This window comes from Melozone crissalis, unplaced genomic scaffold, assembly GCF_028551555.1.
Source record: "Melozone crissalis strain CALT ecotype California unplaced genomic scaffold, PUWL_Pcris_2 ptg000064l_1, whole genome shotgun sequence".
NCBI lineage: Eukaryota > Metazoa > Chordata > Aves > Passeriformes > Passerellidae > Melozone > Melozone crissalis.
In genome coordinates this window covers 747,061-770,167 of record NW_026535842.1, presented here as the reverse complement: position 1 = coordinate 770,167, position 23,107 = coordinate 747,061, and the positions used below count along the sequence as shown (strand labels likewise).

General features: G+C 45.0%; 1 protein-coding gene across 1 annotated transcript in view; it reads right to left on the bottom strand.

Annotated features, from left to right (window-relative positions):
- Positions 1 to 23,107, bottom strand: part of SLC23A2 (solute carrier family 23 member 2) — a 52,592-nt gene that overhangs the window by 4,418 nt on the left and 25,067 nt on the right. Inside the window, exons 5-13 of the mRNA XM_054289215.1 lie at positions 22,034 to 22,191; positions 18,579 to 18,667; positions 17,022 to 17,092; positions 15,713 to 15,894; positions 11,636 to 11,756; positions 9,864 to 10,020; positions 6,108 to 6,255; positions 5,267 to 5,372; positions 984 to 1,113 (exon numbers count right to left, since the gene is read on the bottom strand). Coding sequence (XP_054145190.1) covers positions 984 to 1,113; positions 5,267 to 5,372; positions 6,108 to 6,255; positions 9,864 to 10,020; positions 11,636 to 11,756; positions 15,713 to 15,894; positions 17,022 to 17,092; positions 18,579 to 18,667; positions 22,034 to 22,191 — 1,162 coding nt within the window. The remainder of the gene's footprint in view (positions 1 to 983; positions 1,114 to 5,266; positions 5,373 to 6,107; positions 6,256 to 9,863; positions 10,021 to 11,635; positions 11,757 to 15,712; positions 15,895 to 17,021; positions 17,093 to 18,578; positions 18,668 to 22,033; positions 22,192 to 23,107) is intronic.

Below are 23,107 nucleotides of genomic sequence, written 5' to 3'. Positions count from 1 at the left end.
TGTGTTTTATATATATTTTATTTTTGTGATTTATATATATTTTTATACATATATATTTTATTATGTGTTTTATATATATTTATATATGTAATTTTTGTGTTTTATATATATTTTTATTTTTGTAATATATATTTTTTTATACATATATATTTTATGTTTGTGTTTTATATATATTTATGTATAGATATAATTTTTGTGGTTTATGTATATATTTCATGTTAGTGTTTTATATATATTTTTATACATTTAAATTTTATGTTTGTGTTTTATATATATTTTTATATATGTAATTTCTGTGTTTTATATATATTTTCTATTTTTGTGATTTATATATACTTTTATACATATATATTTTATGTTTGTGTTTTATATATATTTATACATATATAATTTTTGTGTTTTATATATATTTTATTTTTGTAATTTATATATACTTTTATACATATATACTTTATTATATGCTTTATATATATTTATATATATATAATTTTTGTGTTTTATATATATTTTATTTTTGTAATTTATATATACTTTTATACATATATACTTTATTATATGCTTTATATATATTTATATATATAATTTTTGTGTTTTATATATATTTTTGTACATATATATTTTATGTTTGTGTTTTATATATATTATATATAATTTTTGTTTTTATATATATTTATAGATATATAAATTTTTTGTGTTTTATATATATATTTTATTTTTGTGATTTATATATATTTTATACATATATATTTTATTATGTGCTTTATATATATATTAATATATTTTATTTCTGTGGTTTGTGTATATTTATGTTTTTATTTTTGTGTTATGTATATATTTATATGTATATTTTATGTTATATTTACATTTATATATATATTTTACATAAAAGGACCCACCCTTTCCATTCCACACCACGCCTGCAGGAGCACAGAGGTTCCCCCTACCAAACACTGCCCAGCAGAGCGGGCAGGCCAGGCCCTTACCAAAGAGGGTGCAGAAGAGGGCGCCCAGCACGGGGTCGGGCAGCGATGCGAAGAGCGCGCTGAACTTGCCCACCATGCCCAGCAGCAGCATGAAGGCAGCTCCGTACTGGATCACCCTGCGGCTGCCGACCTGCAGGGAAAGCACGGCACACGGGTCAGAGCTGCCCAGCCCAGCCTCACACCTGCCGCTGCCTTCGGCGGCTCAGGTTCCACTGCAGCTCGCTCCTGGCGCCTGGGTTAGGGTACTCGCAGGTGTAAATATATATATTATATGTACTGTAGTATATTTACTATAGTATATATTGTATATACTATATATACTATATATATTATATATCATGTATATAGTATATACTATATATTATATATACTGTATATATATAATATATATCGTATATATATATTGTATATACTATATATATTATATATATTATAATATATATTATATTATAGTATGCTATAAATATATTATACACTCTATATATTATATATATAGTATATACGATATCCTATACTATATATACATTATACTATATATATTATACTATATATACTATATTTTAAAATACTATACAATACTAAAGAATACAGAAAGGATACTTACAGAATGCTAAAAAGATAATCATGAAAACTCGTGACTCTTTCCAGAGTCTCAACACAGCTTAGCTCTGCTCAGGTTTCATTTCAGCTTATTCCTGGCTCCTGTGTTATTGTACTCACAGGTGTATATATATATATAAAATATATATATACAATATATATAGTATAGTATACTATATATATAATATATATAGTATAGTATACTATATATATATTATATACTATATAATATATATAGTATATAGTATATACTGTACTATATATACTATATCTATTATACTAAATATATATTATATATACTATAATATATTTTAAAATACTATACTATTCTAAAGAATAAGGAAATAATACTTACAGAATGCTAAAGAGATAATAATGAAAACTCGTAACTCTTTCCAAAGTCTAGACACAGCTTGGCTCTGTAGCCCAGGTTTCATTTCAGCTCATTCCTGGCTCCTCTGTTATTGTACTCGCAGGTGTGTATATATATATATATAAAATATATACTATAGTATATTTATTATCATATATATATATTATATATACTATATACATATTATACTATACTATATATATTACACTGTATTATACTATATATTATACTATATGATATATATATTATAGTATATATATTATATATGCTATAATATATTTAAAGACACTATACTATTCTAAAGAATACAGAAATAATACTTACTGAATGCTAAAAAGATAATAATGAAAACTCAAACTTGGGACTCTTTCCAGAGTCTCAACATAGCTTGGTTCTGCTGCTCAGGTTTCATTTCAGCTCATTCCTGGCTCCTGTGTTATTGCACTCGCAGGTGTGTATATATATACTATATATACTATAGTATGTATGTTATAGTGTATATATATATAAAATAGTCTGTATATATATTATATACACACTATATAGTATATACCATATACTATATATTATATAGTATATATAATATATATATTACACTCCACTTTATATATATTATATTGTACTATACTATATATATTATAGTGTGTATATATATATATATAATATATATACTATAATATATTTAAAAATACTATACTATACTAAAGAATACAGAAATAATACTTATTGAATGCTAAAAAGATAATTATGAAAATCTGGGACTCTTTCCAGAGTCCTGACACAGCTTGGCCAATGAGGCAAAACAACTCACAGCAGAAACAAACAAAACAATCACCTGTGGCTAAACAATCTCCAAACACAGGAGAAGCAAATGAGATAAGGATTGTTCTCCTTTTCTCTGAGGCTTCTCAGCTTCCCAGGAGAAAGCACTTTTCAGGGAATGTGAATATGACACTGAGAGTGTTTTGTTTTGGTGCTGGAGCCACAGCTGCTGTGCAGCCAAGCTTGGCCTCCCCAGGCCAGCCCTAAAACCATCTGGAACTGCCTCAGTCACCAGGAAAGCTGGTGGAACCCAGCCAGGGGACAGAAAGCAAAATGGAAGTGGAAATATATCAAGTAAATCCTGTGTGCTGCTGCCCTGGGACACTGGAACAGATGAAACAGTTTGTGGGAAGGAGGGGCAGGATTTTCAGGCTTAGGTCAGCCCAAGCTCAGAGAGCAGGGCTGAATGCAAATCAGGGCTGTGCTAACACTGAAACCAAGGGCCTGCACTTCCTTCCCAGTTTTATTTTAAGCACCCAAGATTCAAGCAGGCTCTCTGTGGTGCAGGGGTAGAGGATAAACCTGAAGTTGGTATTTCAACACCTTCCACTGCCACAAAAGGTGCCCCAGGAACAACAAAAACTCCTTTACATTGAGGTGGTTTCTAGAAAAGCCCTTTGCAGGTCCCCTGGTGCAGAGCAGCAGGGTTCAAAAAGGAAATATTCATTTGTTCATCGTGTGTGACTGAGCTGAATGAGACAAATGGGAAACTACAGATCCAAGAGGTCTGGGGAGGGGAAAATCCTTCCTTGCCCCCATTCCTCACTGCTGAGCTCCAGGTGAGCTCCCTCCCCTGCAAACAGAGCTCTGCTGCACCCTAACTGGAATTACAACAGAATTTAGCTGGCACCTTTCTCTGCTCTTTACAGAAATACTCATTTCTGCAGGGCCAATGAGATCCTGCCCTAAAATTCTCTTCCTGCCAGAAACAGGCAAATCCTCTGAAAAGCTGCATGACAGTGACATTTATTTATGCAAACAAATTAAAGCTACTGAAAACATCCCAGGCAGCATTCAGCTCAGCTCTGGATTTATTCCCAGCACACACACACTCATTTTGGAGTGATTATTTTGGAGTGCATCAAATGGTACCTGGAGCCTCCAGTTCAGCATCACCACCCTGGCAGCAGCTGCTTTAGCCCCAGTTAATCAGAGCTAATTGATCTTGCTCTCATCAAGTAAAACACACAAAGCTCGAAGGCTCTGCAGCCCCTCCATCCAGCAGGATTTAAATTTAAGTGCAATTACACGCTGATTTCAAGGCAGGGAAAAGCCCTGGTGATGCAGCACTGGAGGTTTCCTCTCCCAAATCAACAGCAGAGCATCTCTGTGCCAAAATTCTGTGCCAAAATTCTACCTGGAGCTGAGGAACTGCTGGATTTTGGGGAATGAAAGTGCAGAAAGGGAACAAGAGCACAGCCTGGGCAGCTCCACTCCCTGCCACAGCTGCCACTTCAGCTTTCCACTGCCCCAGCACGAAATGCACGCTCATTTCTGTGGGCTGCTCACAAAACAAACTGCTGTTAATTCATCTCAACCCCCACGAAGTAACAATGGGAAGGCAGCAGAACAGAATAAACCTTTCTTTAAGGGTTTTTTGTGAGCACAACTTCTCTCCTAGGAGATTTCCATCAGCTGGGAGGTGGATGGTACAGACAGCAGATGGTGCTGTAAGTGCTGAATTGCACCCCAAAGCAGCAGAATCACCCTTTGTGCAGCACAAGGGAGGGCTGAGGACAAACACATCATTTATGTGTGATCAGATAATTTTCCATCCTTGCACGTAGGATTTATGGCTCCCACGTTCAACGCCCAGCAAGGTGGAACTATGTACAACATAAATCACTCTTGGTGTTCCCTACCAAGGTTAAATTAACATTATCAGGCAGATTTCTGTGCAGCCAAGGCCTCCCAGCTCAGCCAGGCACAGACCCAGCCCCACACAAGAGCAGAGGAGCTCCTCAAGCACTCACACATTTTATTGAGCAGCATCACCAGAAATACACAAACCCCCGAGCCTTAAACCAAATATTGAGGGTCCTTTTAGCCCTGAAATGACCTTGGCCCAGTACAGACTCAGGTAAAGCCCGAGCACCTCACGTTGCATTTCAGTGTGTATGAGGCACTAAAAAGTCACTTCCTGCTGATGCTTTCCGAGCAAGATACCCAAAAATCAGCAATTTCTACACAGTTTAGTGTTTATGCCTCAACTCAAACACCCCAGAGCCCTGGAATGCTGCCTGGCTTTTCCAAGAGCAGTTTATGCAGCAGCATCTGCTTTATGGGGATTCTACCTGCATTTTAGTCCGGATAAAGGGATTTTTGAGGTCCTGATGTACAATAATGCATTTCCCTCAGACAAGAGCTGGTACAGACACTCAGAATGGTCTGGGAAGTTTGTGTGCACAGGGATGGAGCAGAATGGGCTCCTGGAAGAGGACTATGAACACAAGGAACCCCCGAGGGCTCAGAGCAATGCACTTCTCACCTTTGTGATGCCCAGGACCCCAATGTTGGGGCTGGAGGAGGTGGATCCATTCCCTGTCCCAAACACTCCATCCAGAACACAGGAGAGCCCCTCGATGAAAATCCCCCTGGAAATCCCAAAGAGAACACAAGAGTTGGTACAGGCACCATTCACTGGGGTGCTCCTGAGGGCCACAGGGGCATCTGCCCCACATGGAATCACTGAAACTCATGGTTCAGGCTCCAGCACCCCTGGGAAACACTCTGGAGTTCTGCTTCCTGAGCCTCAGATCCCCACATCCTTAAACTGAGGAAATGATATTAAAAATTCAGATAAAACTTCAGAGCTGCTCTGTTTCTAAACTGCATTCTAGTTGAGTCTTAGATCCCCCATTCTTAAAGTGAGAAAGTTTTATTAAAAATTCAGATAAAACTTCAGAGCTGCTCTGTTTCTAAACTGCATGCTAGGTGAGTCTTAGATCCCACATTCTTAAACTGAGGAAATTATATTAAAATTCAAATAAAACTTTAGAGCTGCTGTCTCTAAACTGCATTCTGGGCGATTTTGACAACCCCAATTCCAGAACCAGTTTAGAGCTCTTTCCCTGTGGAAATTGTGCTGGTAACTTCCACAGACTCCAGCAGGAACGGGACTGGGATTGAAACGTGACAGAACAACCCCAGATGCCATTTCCACCCTGGATTTCAGATCCTTGGTCCTTGAGGACCACAGCGACCAAAACGCAGCGTGACCAAAACGCAACATTTCACCCCAGAGTACATCCCTGCTTATCCAAAAGGGGAAAAAACCCAAAAAGCCCCAAGAGGCTGAGCCAGAGGAGGTGCTTGGGGCCGGGACAGACCTGTTGATGGCGTGGATGGGAGGAGGAGGAGCACAGGAGAGCCTGGCACACGCGTAGTAGTCGCCGATGGACTCGATGATGCTGGCCACCACGGCGCTGAGCATGCCGATCACTCCCGCTGCAGAGATGGTGGGCAGCCCCCACTGGACTGTGGAGAGAGCAGAACTGAAACATTCCTGCCCCAGAAATGGGATTCAGGACACCCTCTGGCTGCCCTGTGTGGTGGGGATCGCAGGGGTCAGGATGAGGGAAGAGATGGGAGTGCTGACTCCATGTTCTGAAGGCTGATTTATTGTTTTACGATATATATTACATTAAAACTATACTAAAGGAATAGAAGAAAGGATTTCATCAGAAGGCCGGCTAAGAGAACAAAAGAGCTCTGACTCCTCCTTTGAGCACCAGGCTGGGAAAAGAGACTTTCTAACACATCTTGGGGTCACTGTGAGCAGCTGAGATCCCAGCACACAGCCTGGCTACCAAACACACACAAACCTGGGGGAACCGTGCAGTGCTTTGGGCTGGGAAGGGCTTTTGGGATCCCCCAGCACTGCCCAGGTCACTGCTGGCCGTGTCCCCAAGTGCCACATCCACCCTGCTGCTCAATCCCCCAGGGATGAGCTCCAGCACTGCAACAGGGCTGGGCAAGAAATACTCACCAAAACCCACCCTGAGCACGGCCTGGGGCTGTTCCCTCTCCTCCTGTCCCTTAACCCCATTTGGGCTAAGATCCAAAATCCCCCTGGCTGTCTCCTCCTGTCAGGGAGTTGTGCAGAGCCAGAACTTCCCCTGATCCCATTCTCTCCTCCTGAGCCCCTTCCCAGCTCCATTCCCTGCCCTGGACAGGCTCCAGCCCCTCCATGTCCTTGTCCTGAGGGCCCAGAGGTGACCCTGGCATTGAGGGGGGCCCTCCCCAGTGCCCAGCACTGTTTATTTATCTTTGATGGGAACAACAAACCCCCCTGACTCTAACACAGCCTGGCAAGTTCAAGGAGATGAAAGGAGCAAAGGAACAATTGCTGAACCAACTGCTTTGATCACACTTGGAAAAATCCCAGGGAATCATAAAACCTCACTAAAAAAAATTCCTCCTGTTCAGGAATCAGGAATTTGAGCTACAGCTTGTGAGAAAACAATCCTGGCCAGTGAGGCAAATGCCACTGTATTATTATGGCTCCAAAAAGTCCCTTTGGTGACAAGCTTAGTCGACCAGAGAGGATGGCAACAACCAGCTCTGATCACTGCACAAACACCCCCCAGCTCCAAATTTTTGTAGTAGAGAAAATAAGATTAATTTAAGCCTGCAGAAAAGCCTGGCAGGTTTTCCACAGCAATTGCCTCGATACTTTTATCTCTTTGAAAGAGATGAGCCTCCTGCAACAAAGGGATCTTCAGTCACACAGGAGTGAATGAACCTCACAAACACAAATGGGCTGATCAGGGTGGAGAAGTTTTCCTCCTCTCCTTTCCCAAAAGCTTCCATTCCTCATCTGCTGTTTTGGAAGTGGTTTCTTTTAAGAACCAAAGCATATGGGAAACCACAACGGAGCTGCCTCATCACAGTGTGGTGGCACAGCTGATAATTCCTGATTTCTATTCTAAAATAAGTAATATTATTCTGTAATTACCCTGTTAACTTCTGAAGGGTGAGCCAGTTGTGCAATCCCACACCATAAACCCAGCCTTCAACAGCTTTAAACTCAGAGCTGGCCAACACAAAATTACATCCAAAACGCTGTGTGAAGTGTCTGGTGCTCTGATAAGCAGGGCCTGGCACTCCCTGACTTGCCCGTGCCAGCAGTGCCTTGGCATGTCAGGGCATTGTCCTGCCATGAACAGCTGTGCTCACCCTCAATGGGTGTGTTTGGGGCAGGGAAGGCAGCAGGCTGGCAGAAACTCCCCACAGGAGTGATTCTTCAGACAATGAGAGCCAGGGAGGGCAGCAGAGCTGTGCAAACCTGTCCCTGGCACTGTGCAGCCTTATCAGCACTGCCAAGGACTGATAAATCAGCCAGCCCTGATCTCCACGTTAGAGGGGCAGTCACTTTTATCAGGAGAGGCACCCAGACCAACCCTGCAAAGTGCAGCCACAGAACCTCAGCCCTGCTGAGCTCTGGGGAGCCAGGGCTGTGGAATAAAGCACGGAGAAGCAGCAGAGCTCTGGAACAGGAGCAATGGCACTGCTGGGTTCTGGGGAACCAGAGGAAGGACTCTGCTGAGCTCCTGGGGAATCAAAGCTAAGGAATAAACCCCAGACAGAGCCAGCAGAACCCTGGAGCAGCAGCAATGGCCCTACTGGGTTCTGAGGAACCAGAGGAACGACCCTGCTGGGTTCTGGGCCACCAGGGCTAAGGAATAAACCCCAGAAAGAGCCAGAAGAGCTCTGGAACAGCAGCCATGACCCTGCTGGGTTCTGGGGAGCCAGGGCTGTGGAATAAACCCCAGACAGAGGCAGCAGGACCCTGGAGCAGCAGCAATGACCCTGCTGGCCCCAGGAGCACACACTTACAGGGGTAAGACACCCTGAACAGCACATTTACAGGGGTAGGGCACCTTGAACAGCACACACTTACATGGGTAGGGCACCCCAAACTATCACACTTACAGGGGTACGGCACCCCAAACCAGCTCACTTACACGGGTAGGGCACCTTGAACCATGGTGCCACCAGCAGCACTGGCCCCAGGAGCACACACTTATAGGGGTAGGGCACCCCAAACCATCACACTTACACGGGTAGGGCACCCCAAACCATCACACTTACAGGGGTAGGGCACCCCAAACCATCACACTTACACAGGTAAGGCACCCCAAACCAGCTCACTTACACGGGTAGGGCACCCCAAACCATCACACTTACACGGGTAGGGCACCCCAAACCAGCTCACTTACACAGGTAGGGCACCCCAAACCATCACACTTACACGGGTAGGGCACCCCAAACCATCACACTTACACGGGTAGGGCACCCCAAACCATCACACTTACAGGGGTAGGGCACCCCAAACCATCACACTTACACGGGTAGGGCACCCCAAACCAGCTCACTTACAGGCGTAGGGCACCCCAAACCATCACACTTACACGGGTAGGGCACCCCAAACCAGCTCACTTACACGGGTAGGGCACCCCAAACCAGCTCACTTACAGGGGTAGGGCACCCCAAACCATCACACTTACATGGGTAGGGCACCCCAAACCATCACACTTACAGGGGTAGGGCACCCCAAACCATCACACTTACACGGGTAGGGCACCCCAAACCAGCTCACTTACAGGGGTAGGGCACCCCAAACCAGCTCACTTACACGGGTAGGGCACCCCAAACCATCACACTTACACGGGTAGGGCACCCCAAACCATCACACTTACACGGGTAGGGCACCCCAAACCATCACACTTACACGGGTAGGGCACCCCAAACCATCACACTTACAGGGGTAGGGCACCCCAAACCATCACACTTACACGGGTAGGGCACCCCAAACCAGCTCACTTACACGGGTAGGGCACCCCAAACCATCACACTTACACAGGCAGGGCACCCCAAACCAGCTCACTTACATGGGTAGGGCACCCCAAACCATCACACTTACACGGGTAGGGCACCCCAAACCATCACACTTACAGGGGTAGGGCACCCCAAACCATCACACTTACACGGGTAGGGCACCCCAAACCATCACACTTACACAGGTAGGGCACCCCAAACCAGCTCACTTACACGGGTAGGGCACCCCAAACCATCACACTTACAGGGGTAGGGCACCTTGAACCACGGCGCCACCAGCAGCACGCCGCGCCGCGCGTCCGTGCGCGCGTAGAATCCGTACTTGGAGCTGTCCGGGGGGAACACGTCGGTCACCGTGAAGATGAAGCACAGCAGCCACGACACCAGGATGGCCAGGATGATCTGGGGACACCAGCACAGCGGGCACTGAGACCACAGCTGCCTCTCAGGGGGTGCTGAACAGCCCTGAGCCCGAGCTGGGGGAGATGGGTCTGTGGGGAGCTTTGGGGGCTGGACGGGAGGCTTGTATGGCAGGGATTTGTACAGAAATGACATGCTATATATAGATATTGTATGGATTTCGATGGAAAAGACAAGCTACGTACAGATATTGTATGAATTTGTATGGAAAAGACAGGCTATATAAAGATATTGTATGAATTTGTATGTAAAATACATACTATATATACTGTATGTATTCACATGTAAAATATATATAGATACTGTATGTATTCACATGTAAAATACATACTATATATAAATATTGTATGTAAAATACATACTATATATAGATACTGTATGGATTCACATGTAAAATACATATATATAGATACTGTATGCATTTGTATGTAAAATACTACTATATATAGATATTGTGTGTAAAATACATACTATATATAGATACTGTATGTATTCATATGCAAAATACATATTATATATAGATACTGTATGGATTTGTATGTAAAATACCTACTATATATAGATATATATAGATATTGTATATAAATAGTATGTAAAAGACATTATATATATATACACTACATGTAAATAGTATGCAAAATACATACATATACAGGTATACATACTGTATGCAAATAGTATGTAAAATACTAGATATAGATTATGTATTTGTGTGTAAAATACATATTATGTATAGATACTGTATGTATTAATATGTAAAATACATACTATATATAGATATTGTATATAAATAGTATGTAAAAGACATTATATATATATATACACTACATGTAAATAGTATGTAAAATAGCATATACAGGTATACATACTGTATGCAAATAGTATGTAAAATACTATATATAGATTATGTATTTGTATGTAAAATACATATTATGTATAGATACTGCATGTATATATTACATAAAATACACACCATATATACTGTATGTAAATAGTGTGTAAAATGCATACTATATATTATACATACTATACATACTTTGAGATAAATGTTGATTTAGAAATGTTATGGAACAGGATAGTTGTTGTTGAGAAATGCAGTTGGAATGAAGTTTTAAAGGATGGTTTTGTAAATAATATTAGATATTTTTGAGAACTAGAATTATGAAAGATGTATTGCAGTAGGATTTATGAGGGGTAGTTTTAGATGATTGGTTTTGAGGTATTTATAGTGCAGTGTGGTAAAAAGTTGATAGGTTAAGAAATGTTTGTAGTGTTTTGTCTAGTTTGTTGGACAATACCCTTTTCCTAACCCAAAAATAAAATAACTAAAAACCATTTTCCCTGTGTGCACAAACATCCCTTCCCCTCTGCCCTCCCCTCCCCACCACTCCCACAGCTCCTCAGCACAGGCCACAAAATCTGAACATTTCCTGTGGCCCATAATCCATTACATTTCCAATAAATCCATTTAAGATTTATCTCACCCTTTGTGAGTATTCTATCGTGAAGAAAAATCAAAACCAACAACACCCTCCCCCCCAAAAAAACCCAGAAATTATTTATTTTTGCCTAAGGAAGAACAAGTTCAACGACTTACAGGGAACATCTTGAAAAGCTGCAGCCGGTATGCTGTCCATCCTTTCTTGGATTTATAAATGGGCAAGGGAAATTTGACATTTCTGGCATACTGGGAGAACAACAGCACTAGGAAAATAGTCCTGAGGAAAAAAGGAGGATGAGGAGGGTGGGACAAGAGAGGAATGTCATTAGCACCAATATTTCGTAAATTCTTTTCAGCACAAACCTCTTCAGACCCTTTGCACGCAGAACTTCAATTTCAGCAGAAGACAAGGCAGCAAAAGGATTAAAATTTTTATTCCTCAAATGCCAAATTTGAATTCTGAAGAGCTGCAAAACTCGGCAGCTGCAAGGAGATAAAGGGATCAGGGGCAGGCCCAGACTGAAGGGGGATTTTCAGTTAAAATTCCTCAAATGCCCCTTCTGTCCTCCCAAACTCCACCTGTGGTCCAGGGCTGTCTGTAAAACACAAAACAAAACTTGCTGCCAGCACCTGGCAAGGAACAGGGAAACTGCGGAAACTGGAGGGCTGTGGGCAGGAATTTTTACATTTCAAAATTTGCATCCAACTCCAAAGCCCTTGGGAAAATTTCTGTCAGGGAAATTTTTTCTTTTATTCAGAATTTTTTTTTTTTAATGAATCTTTCACTAAATAGCTGCAAATGAAGCAGAATGGAGCCCAAGCCCCAAGATTTGCTGCCAGAGCAGTCCATCAGTATTAGATATCTTAATTATTATTCATTTCCCCCATCAATTAAACTGCCAAGCTCCTCTAGACATTAAAAATTATTTTTACAGATAACAAATCAGAATTCGGGGCACGTTGCTCAATCCTGAAGGAGCAATTCTCAATTCTCCACCCAGCTCTGCTCTGCAAGGGCCTCCCAAAGGCTGGAGCTGTCTGAAGGAGCAAAGCTCTGCTGAAATCTGAGATTATGTTTTTATCAGCTGACTTGAAAAATAAAGAGAGGATTTTCAGCCTCTCCTCTGCCCCGGACCAGACACAAACCAGTTCTCCTCTCCCTCAGCCTCCAGGAAAAGGAGGGGCCCTCACAGCCCTCAGCAGGGCAGGAGAAAAGCAGAATATCCATCTGTTCCATGCAGGAAACCCCAGAATCTCCCCAAAACCCACCATGGGCTCTCCCTTCCCTCCCACACCAGCCCTGAGGACGGGGAGCTTTGGGTTTGATTTAGCACAGAGCTGTAAAAAAATACAATATTCAATTATTGCAATGAATTTTCCATTGGCTGCACGGCAGAGGGGCTGTGAAACAGCACCAAAGCCTTGAGTGCCCCAGGAAAATCTGGATAAACAGGCAAATCAGGAATAACTATTTTTATAAATGCCAATGCAAATGTCTGATAAAGGGAATAAAGCAGCCATGGAACAAGCCAGGTCAGGAAATTGGGGAATTGGGAATCCTGCAGCTCCCAGAGGCCCCCAGGTAATTCTGAAGGGCCAGGGAGAAATTCAGGACCTTGATATCCCCAGAATATCCAGGATAATTCCAGGAGCCACATCCCACAGAGCTGGAGCCACTCCTGAGTGGCTCCCACAGCTGTGCAGCTGATTCCATCAATCCCCTGCACATTTCTGCAGAAGCCAGAAATACTTTATTGACTGGCTAGCATTTAAATCCTGCTCCTGAATTGATTTTTTTTTCCAATCTGCAAAAACGTCAACTTTAATTACACATTTCCATGTCCAATTCAAAGACGTGCTTGATTCATTTTCGTGTTAGCCTCAACTTGCAGAGAAATTTGTTTTACAGACAAATAAAACGTTCCTTTGGATCAGCTGCCTAACACAATAAAATCACAAAAATACTCCTGATGCCAACATGCAAGACAAAACAGAATTAAAGGGCCCTTTTAATCATAAGCTGCACTTACAGAATACTTTACATGTTCAAAGCACTGTGCGAACAGATTAGTGAGATCACAACCTGATCTCAGCAAGGCATTCCTCTGCTCCCAGAGCCAGCACAGCTGGGAGCTGCAGCTCTGTTCTCCCAAAAATGGGGTTTCAATGGAGCTGTTTCAGCTCTGTTCTCCCAAAAATGGGGTTTCAGTGGAGCTGTTTCAGCTCTGTTCTCCCAAAAATGGGATTTCAATGGAGCTGTTTCTCTGTTCTCCCAAAATTGGGGTTTCAATAGAACTGTTTCAGCTTCTTTTCTCCCCAAAATGGGGTTTCAATAGAACTGTTTCAGCCCCTTTTCTCCCCAAAATGGGGTTTCAATAGAACTGTTTCAGCCCCTTTTCTCCCTAAAATGGGGTTTCAATAGAACTGTTTCAGCCCCTTTTCTCCCTAAAATGGGGTTTCACGTGGAGGAGCTTCAGCTCTTCTCTCCCCAAAATAAGGTTTCAATGGAGCTGCTTCACTCTCTGTTCTCCCTAAAATGGGGTTTCACATGGAACTGTTTCAGCCTTTCTCCCTAAAATGGGGTTTCACATGGAGGAGCTTCTACTCTTCTCTCCCTAAAATGGGATTTCAATGGAGCTGTTTCAGCATCCTCTCTCCCTAAAATGAGGTTTTAATGGAGCTGTTTCAGCCTCTTTCCTCCCCACAATGGGGTTCCCAGCCTCATTTGCTGCTTACCCACTCAGGGAGCTTTTCTCTTGATTTTATTTCCCTGACTTATTCCCTTTCATTCCTTCATTTCCCTGCCCCTACAGCTGATGGCACACAGGTCCCAGGCCCTGGAATTCCCTCTAAAAGCCTTTTTGTCCCCTGGCAGGGATCTCTGCTCATGGCTCAGCCTCTGGAGAGGTTCATGGCAACACCTGTGCCCTCTGCCATCACACACACATGAATTTCTCTTGGGAACAGGAAAGCAGAGGGAGCAGCACCACCGGTGGGGTTTATGTGCTGCTGCAGCAGAGGAACCAGCAATGCCAGCCCAGAAACACAAATTGTTCACTGATTTCATCCCTCTGGTGTTCTGTTAAATCACCTTTCCTACAGCACTGAACTCCACCCAGCCAGTGGCTCCTGCTTTATAAAGTTCTGCTCTCCACACCTCATTTTTGGCCACTGTCCTCTCCTCTCTCCTCGAGCTCACGTTATCATGGAATGGTTTGGGTTGGAAGGAACCTTAAAGCCCATCCAGGCCCATGAAGGAGCCATGGGCAGGGACACCTTTCACTGCCCCAGGGTGCTCCAAGCCCTGCCCAGCCTGGCCTTGGGCACTGCCAGGGGCAGCCACAGCTGCTCTGGGGCCTCCCCACCCTCCCAGGGAAGGATTTCCTCACAGGGAAGAGCTCCAGGCAACTGCCCTGAGCTGCTCTGTCCTGATTCCCACACTTCTGGATGAGCTGACCTCATTCAGACTCTGCGTGTTCCTCATGGTGTTTGTGTCTCGTGCTGTTTGTTTCTCATGGTGTTTGTTTCTTACAGTGTGGGTTTCTCATGGTGTTTGTGTCTCGTGGTGGGTGTTTCTCAGGGTGCTTGGTTCTCCTCATGGTGTTTGTCTCCCATGTGTTTGGTTCCCATGGTGTTTCTCATGTGTGTTTCCCATGGTGTTTGGTTCTCATGGTGTTTCTTGCGGTGTTTTGTTCTCATGGTGTTTCTTATGTGTTTCTCCTCATGGTGTGTTTCTCAAGGTGTGTGTTTCTCATGCTGTTTGGTTCTCATGGTGCTTGTTTCTCAAGGTGTTTGGGTCTCATGGTGCTTGTTTCTCATGATGTTTGTTTCCCATGGTGTTTCTTGTGGAGTTTTGTTCTCATGGTGTTTCTTCTCATTGTGTTTGGTTCTCATGGTGTTTGGTTCTCCTCATGGTGTTTCTCATGTGTGTTTCTCCTCATGGTGTATTTGGTTCTCATGGTGTTTGGTTCTCCTCATGGTGTTTGTTATGTGTGTTTCTCATGGTGTTTCTCCTCATGGTGTTTGGTTCTCACAGTGCGTGTTTCTCATGGTGTTTCTCACAGTGTGTGTTTCTCATGGTGTTTCTCGCAGTGTTTGGTTCCCATGGTGTTTCTCACGGTGTTTGTTTCTCCTCATGTTGTTTCTCCACACCATCACAGCGCAGCCGCCCCCAGCTCTCCCCCAGCACCCCAAACCCCGCGTGCCCAGCAGGAACCCCGGGGGTGTACTCACAGCATGGCGATGCCCCAGTGCTTGCCAGCTCTCTCCCCTGCAGCCTGGAAGCCCGAGAGGCCGATGAGGGCCACGGTGGGGGTGATGGTCAGCGGCCCGATGTAGCGCAGCAGGGCCCCGGGCAGCCCCAGCAGCCCGATCACCACCTCGATCAGCGAGGACATGATGATGGCACCTTGGATCTGAACACACAACAGGGCAGAGAGCCAGCTCAGTGCCACCTGACAGCCACAGCCAAGCGCCTTTTGTTTTTCTGCTCTGGATTACAAACTGCAGTTAAAAGAATTCAGTGACACAGAAGAACTCAGCACATTTTTTTTTTTTTTTTTCCCGTCATAAAACAGCTCATTATGTTTACGTGACTTATCGCTTTAAGCATAACACTTATGGTTTTCTCCACAAAACTATTACACAACAGACCAGTGGGCCAGTCTGGAAGCTGTGTGGAAAGCACATCACACTGTCAGACAGGAGACCTGGGGTCCAGGCTAACCTTTAAGCTCTCAGATCGAACGGCAAGGGTTGGTGCGCCACGAGGTGATGCTCCTAGCTCCTAGGGGCAGAGTGTGTGCTGCATTGGTCACAAGTGCTCCTTAGAAGCTGGATTAGAGCAGCGTTGTGGTCTCAGGAGACTGTCAGCCCTCTTGGCTGCAGGGCTCTTGGCAGGATGTAGCTATGGTTTGAACATGGGGAAGAGAGAGGGGTTGTTTTTAATTAAGAAAAAGTCGGCAGCCCAAAGCAACGGGATGGGAGATCAATTCCATGACACACGCCTTCATTTGGACTACTCTACCTGCCACCCTGGCGTGGCACAGCCCTCAGCCTGCCCTGCAGGGCACCACGACCTCACACTGCAGTGCTGCGGGTGGAGAAGGAGCTGCAGGTATCTCACAAGTCTTTGGGGGAGAATCGACCTCTTATCACAAGAGTCTCCAACTTAAACACTTGGGAAGGAACCAGATTTCCTAAGTGCAGATTCAGCAGCCCCAGTGCACAGGGACAGCAGCAAGGGGCCTGGCAGCAGCTGGACTGCTGCACAAATCAAGGCTACAAGAAGAGCTTTCGTCTCTCTCGAGCATTTCACTGCACGGCTTTTGGGATGTGGTAACTAACTCCTGGTATTTGCTGTCCAGCAATGAGCAGGTGGAAAAGATGAAGACTTCCATGAAATGAGCAAAGGGATATATTCACATGGAGATCGCAGTGAAACAAGAAATCACCAACTTAAAGACAAGAACACACAGATGATAAAGTGAGGAACTTAACTGGAGCTGGAGAGAGTGACAGCAAAAGGCAAGTCCCACATTACCTCTCGTATCCGGGGGTACCAGATGTGCTCGGTGTGCAGCAGCTCTGCCGTTCCGTTTGCAACTGTTACATCTTCCAGAGAGACAAAAAACAGGGGCTTCTTTTATTGCCCAGCCACTCTGCCCCATCCCACACAAACCAAACCCCTCCCCAGGCTGCGGCTGACAAAGGAGCCCAAATTCACACAGACAGCAAGTTCTGCTCAAATGAAGGGATACCAGGCTCACCCTCCCTCTGCTCCAAAACTCTCAGCAACCAGGGTTCCCACAGGAAAATGCCCTGATTTCCAGACAGGAAGGTCAGCCAGGAGTGCCCTCCCCACTCCAGGGGGAATTACTCAGCTGCACCCCAGCAATCCCCAACTCCAGTGCCTGCTGCTCCCCAGTGCAGGTCACTCACTGCAGGAGCTGAGCCCTGGGGACAGCCCCACCGGCAGCTCTGGGAGGGGAAAGGGCTCAGGAGGAAGATGAGCAAAGCTCTTTGTGACAATCTGGGGGGGAAAGGGCTCAGGAGGAAGATGAGCAAAGCTCTTTGTGACAATTTGGGGGGGAAAGGGCTCAGGAGGAAGATGAGCAAAGCTCTTTGTGACAATTTGGGGGGGAAAGGGCTCAAGAGGAAAATGAGCAAAGTCTTTGTGACAATCTGAGGGGGAAAGGACTCAGGAGGAAGATGAGCAAAGCTCTTTGTGACAATTTGGGAGGTTCAGGGTGAAGATGAGCAAAGCTCTTTGTGAGAATCTGCAGTCCTGGGGAAATGGCTTTGCCACCCAGGGATGTCAGAGTTTATTTCAACAAGCTGGACGTTAACCACATTTTGAATGTGAGTTAACAGAGATGTATAAACACCCAAATAATAGGAATTAAATTATCAGAGTGCAAAGGAGCCCTGGGAAGGGCTCCAGTCAGGAGTGAGCAGCCTGATTATTGCCTGTGCTGCTGCTTCCCACTGCCCACAGCCTTGGTGCTGAACAACCACCCCTCACTAAACACAAAACTGCCAGAGTCATTCCCAGTCCAAGCTGAAGCCAAAGCTCCCATCCCAACCAGAACCCCTTCCCTGTGAAGCTCAAACCTCCCAGGATGACGACAGCAGCAGAGAAGAGAGTGAAAAAGAACATCCCAATCTTGTCAAAACCTGTCAGGTATGACTCCAGCGGGGGAAAACCCTGGTCTGGAGGTGATGCTGCTCATTGCTCAAACTCCCTCCCACTCACCACTTCAAAGGGCTCCCTTGGACTCGCTGCTTCCCAACATTTGGAACATTCCGGGAAGGAACATTTGCAGAATGCAAATGGAGCACAAGAATTACTTCATGCCACAGTTACAGCTCCTTTGCCAACGTTTTTATATTAAAAAATTCCCAGAAACTGAACTCCACAAGGACAATTTCAGCAGTCTTCTGTGGCAGGTATTTTAACACTGTAAAAAGAGAGGTTTTCCATATTCCCTGCTCTTTAGTCCCAGTTTTTACATCAGAGGCTCTGGCAGCTGCACTCCAGGTGAGCTGGGCCATTTGTCACCTCAACAACACCTAAACATAAAGGATAAACCACAATTACCTGTGTTATTGCACTTCCACTTCTCCAGGGAGAGAATTGCTCTGGCAGGTGCTAAGAATGCAAAAGCACTGGCTTGGAACAGGGGTAACCTGGGGAGGACAGGAGAGATGGTGACATCCTGTGGGGTGGCCACTCAAACCCCCCCGTGCTGAGCTATAAAACTGGGAAATCACAGCATTTCTCACCAGAAACAACCCAGACAGAGAAACACAGAGACTTCACAAGGCAAAGAGCTGACAGCACCTGCCTGGAGTGGCTCCAGGGGCCAGGCAGGTGTGACAGCAGCACAGGGACACAGGGGGACACTGAGGTAAAGGTGCAGTTTTCACCCTCCCAGCTCTCTAAAGATGCAGTTTTTCCCCTCCCAGCTCTCTGGAGATGCAGTTTTCACCCTCCCAGCTCTCTGGAGGTGCAGTTTGCACCCTCCCAGCTCTCTGGAGATGCAGTTTTCACCCTCCCAGCTCTCTGGAGATGCAGTTTTCACCCTCCCAGCTCTCTAAAGATGCAGTTTTTCCCCTCCCAGCTCTCTGGAGGTGCAGTTTGCACCCTCCCAGCTCTCTGGAGGTGCAGTTTTCCCCTCCCAGCTCTCTAGAGGTGCAGTTTTCACCCTCCCAGCTCTCTAAAGATGCAGTTTTTCCCCTCCCAGCTCTCTGGAGGTGCAGTTTTCACCATCCCAGCTCTCTGGAGGTGCAGTTTTCCCCTCCCAGCTCTCTGGAGGTGCAGTTTTCACCCTCCCAGCTCTCTAAAGATGCAGTTTTTCCCCTCCCAGCTCTCTGGAGGTGCAGTTTTCCCCTCCCAGCTCTCTAGAGGTGCAGTTTTCACCCTCCCAGCTCTCTAAAGATGCAGTTTTTCCCCTCCCAGCTCTCTGGAGGTGCAGTTTTCACCATCCCAGCTCTCTGGGGATGCAGTTCTTCCCCTCCCAGCTCTCTGGAGGTGCAGCCTGCAGGCTCCATCCCTCCCCTGTGCATGACTCTGAGCTCACTCATTTTGGAGTGCATGTCTCAATAACTGCTGGGCTGATGGGAGCAGATTAGATGTTCCCAGTGCTTGCCACCAATAAATACAAACACCGCAAGAATTTCAAGATGACATTCTTAGCATTGATGTTTATACTTCCCGAAAGATTTGAGAGATCTGAAGAGGATCTACCTGCACCAGGTATGAATCTGCTGACCTCACTGCACCTTGTGTAACAAATATCCCAAGGTTACTAAACTGCAGATGCACTCTGAACTATTCCACAAATACTGACAGGAATGCATTGCCAGGAGATCCCTTTAAAGGGAAATCCCAAGGTGTGACACAGGGAATGAGGGCAGAAAAAAGAACTGCTCAGGTAAAGGTGAGAAAATGCCCACAGGAGGAGAAGTGTGGGGGGAAATGGTGAACAGAGAGCACAGGAAAGATCAAACCAGTTATTAATGGAGTTGGGAAGTTCACAGGAGCAGTCTGGGCAACTTCAAAGCCACCAAATGCTGAAAACTGCATTATAAACTCAAACCTCATGAACTCCATGAGGCACCCAAGCACGGCTGGCTGGACAGAACTCCCCTAGGAGCTCCTCCATGCAGAAATGCCAGCTCCAGGAAGCCAGGGCTGGTGGCTCAGGATGATTCAGCCCATCAGGCAGAGCTGGTGCCCATGGCAGGGCTGCAACACCTGGAACAAGCTGCTACCGCTCCGTCCCACCTACACAGCCCCCTCAGAGGTCTGGTAAACACACACTGCAAACACATTCTCCAGGGCTGAGCTCACTGCCGCCAGCCTGGGCTGCTGTGCATCCCGTGGAGGGATGGGAAATCACAGCCCAGCACCTGGCCCTGCTCCACTGTTATGTGGCACAGCTAACTCCCAAAACAGTGGGGATTTTCCCCCTAAGCCAGGCAAAAAAAGAGTAATTTAAGTTTTTTTTAAACGTTGCTCAAAATCAGTCAAGCAAGCTCTGTCTGGGAGGGACTTACAGATTTTAAGGCAGCCACTCAGTGCCAGCCAGCTAAAGCACCAAAGCTCCTGAGTGGGGTTTTCATTTCAATTCCATGTCTAAACCATGCAGCTGCTCCGTTCTGGCACGGATTGAGGTGAAGACAGGAGTTTCTCTGCAGGCAAAGGCACCTGGAAATGTCTCATTTGGGTTCCCATGTCCCACAGATGTGAGAGAGCTGAGCCAGAGCAGGGCACAGCAGCAGAGCTGCCACCCTGGCGGGGATTAAAGCTGTGCTGAATTATCTCAGTGCCACTAATTACCCACTAATGAACCCCTGCCAGAGCTGGGGCTCACTGCACAAGCCAGGGAATAGCTGGAATTCCTAGAACTGGTCTGGGTACCCAACCTACCCCAACTCCACCCCGTAATCGAGCTAAATCCATCTTTAAGAACCCTTAAACCGTGGAATTTGACCTTTTGAAACCTTTATTTGCTGAAATACTTTGCAGTTGACAGACCTGCCAATGAATACTTGCAAATCTCATTGAGAGGCCTGAGCTGCTGTATCCCATTCCCAGCCTTACATAAACCCCCATCACATGGGCAAGAGTTATAAAACATCCCAGCGTGGAAATTTCCTCCACAAACACAAGTTATTTTAAGACCCAAACACAATTTGGCCTTCAGGGATATGAAAATGTAAGTACAATGCAAGTGGGAGCCACTGAAAAGGGAAAAATCCCAGCAGGGCTGGGATTACACAGAAAGAACAGAGAATTTCAAAATTCTGTGATTTTGGGCACCCTTCTCTCTGAATGAGCCCCAAATCCCTCTCTATTAAGTGATAAAAAATCAAGATTATTAAGGGGGAAAAAAACCCCAAATATGACAAACTTCCAGACAAGGTACATGAGGATTTATGGTTACAGCACAAAGATCCAGCCAGGCTGGAAATAAGATTATTGACCTGGGGAGTCTTGACTTAAAAAAGTACATTGGGGAAAGAAAGTTTGCTTTTCCAACAGCTTCCACTCTGTTGTTTTGCCATCAGAGTGAACTTTCCAAGACAGAGGAGTGAGCTCCTAAGTCCAGTAAGACAAAAGAAATAGAGGGAAGGGTTTTTCTTCCTCAAAGGAAAAAGTGAAGTAAAGGTAACTCAACCACCTAAAGATTCTGGCTCTTAACTAAATCCTTAAAAATGTGGAATTTTCTAGTGGCAAGCAGGATTTCTGCCTGTGCCCAGGCTCACCTGCAGCTGAAATTAATAAAACCACCCCAGGCAGCCCCTCTTTACCAAGGTGTGTGAATGAATTGTTCCTCTCCCAGAACACTCCTGCCTCCTCTGTTCTGGGAACCCCTAAATTTCTGTTGCCAGGCTCACCTGCAGCCAAAGGTGGTCTGGAGCAGAAATTAATAAAAACCACCACAGTCAGCCCCTCTTTTCCAAGGTGTGTGAATGAATTGCTCCTCTCCCAGAACCCTCCTGCCTCCTCTGCCCCAGGAACCCCTAAATTCCTGTTCTGAGGCTCACCTGCAGCCGAAGGTGGTCTGCAGCAGGGTGGTGATGCCCACGCAGAAGAAGATGGTCCCGATGAGCTGGCTGGTGGCCCACTGGTCGAAGCCCACGCACATGGCATCGGCCAGCAGGAAGGGCACGGCGATGGTCCCGCTGAAACACGTCAGGTAGTGCTGGGGGCACAGGGTTAGTGCTGCAAACCGTCCTTCCAGCCCACCCCCAGCATCAGACGCGCACTTAAAGCAACTTAGGGATCTTAGGTTTTAGTCAGAGATAAGTTTTTTTGGAGTTAATCAAAACAAATGGGTAGGTCTTGATGAAGTTATGCTGTAATAGTTAACTAATAATTGATTGCACGTCAACATAATGTTTGGCTAGCTGGGTTTATAATATAGAATTATAAATAGAATATTCTATATTCTTATAGAAGAATATAGAAACTGATAAGCAGCTTTTAGGAACATAAGACAATTGTTTCTAGGAACATAAGACAATTGTTTTTAGGAACATAAGACAATTGGAGGCCTGCTCTGTTCTGAAACCAACTGAAAATGGGGAATGGGAGTTCTACCAAGGGTTCGTTTGCCATATTTGCATTGAGAAGGCAGAAAGGTCAGAATGAGGAAGATTTCATTTACTTCCTCATTTTGGGACCCCTCCCCATGAAAGGGACCCATTTCAAGGGACAAACTACTCATGCTTAATGGCTTTTGAACTAATTACCGTATGGAGCAGGGGATGGGATGTACCAAAGCCATGAACATGTATTTGTATTTTGGATATTCAATACTTGTATAGATAAAAGGGCTCTGTAACCACCTGTAAATTGGGTGTGTATTTGGGAGTTATCCCACAATAAACATCCACTTTCTAACTCTAAACTGTTAGAGAGTTTGGATATTGGTACCAGATCAATATCCTTATTGGGAATGGGATGTTCCAAAGTCATGGATTTGTATTTTGGGTATTCAGTACTTGTATAGATAAAAAGGCTCTGTAATCACCTGTAAACTGCAGTGTGTATTTGGGAGCTATCCCACAATAAACACACACTTTCTAACTTTAAACTGTTACAGAGCTCTTGTCCAT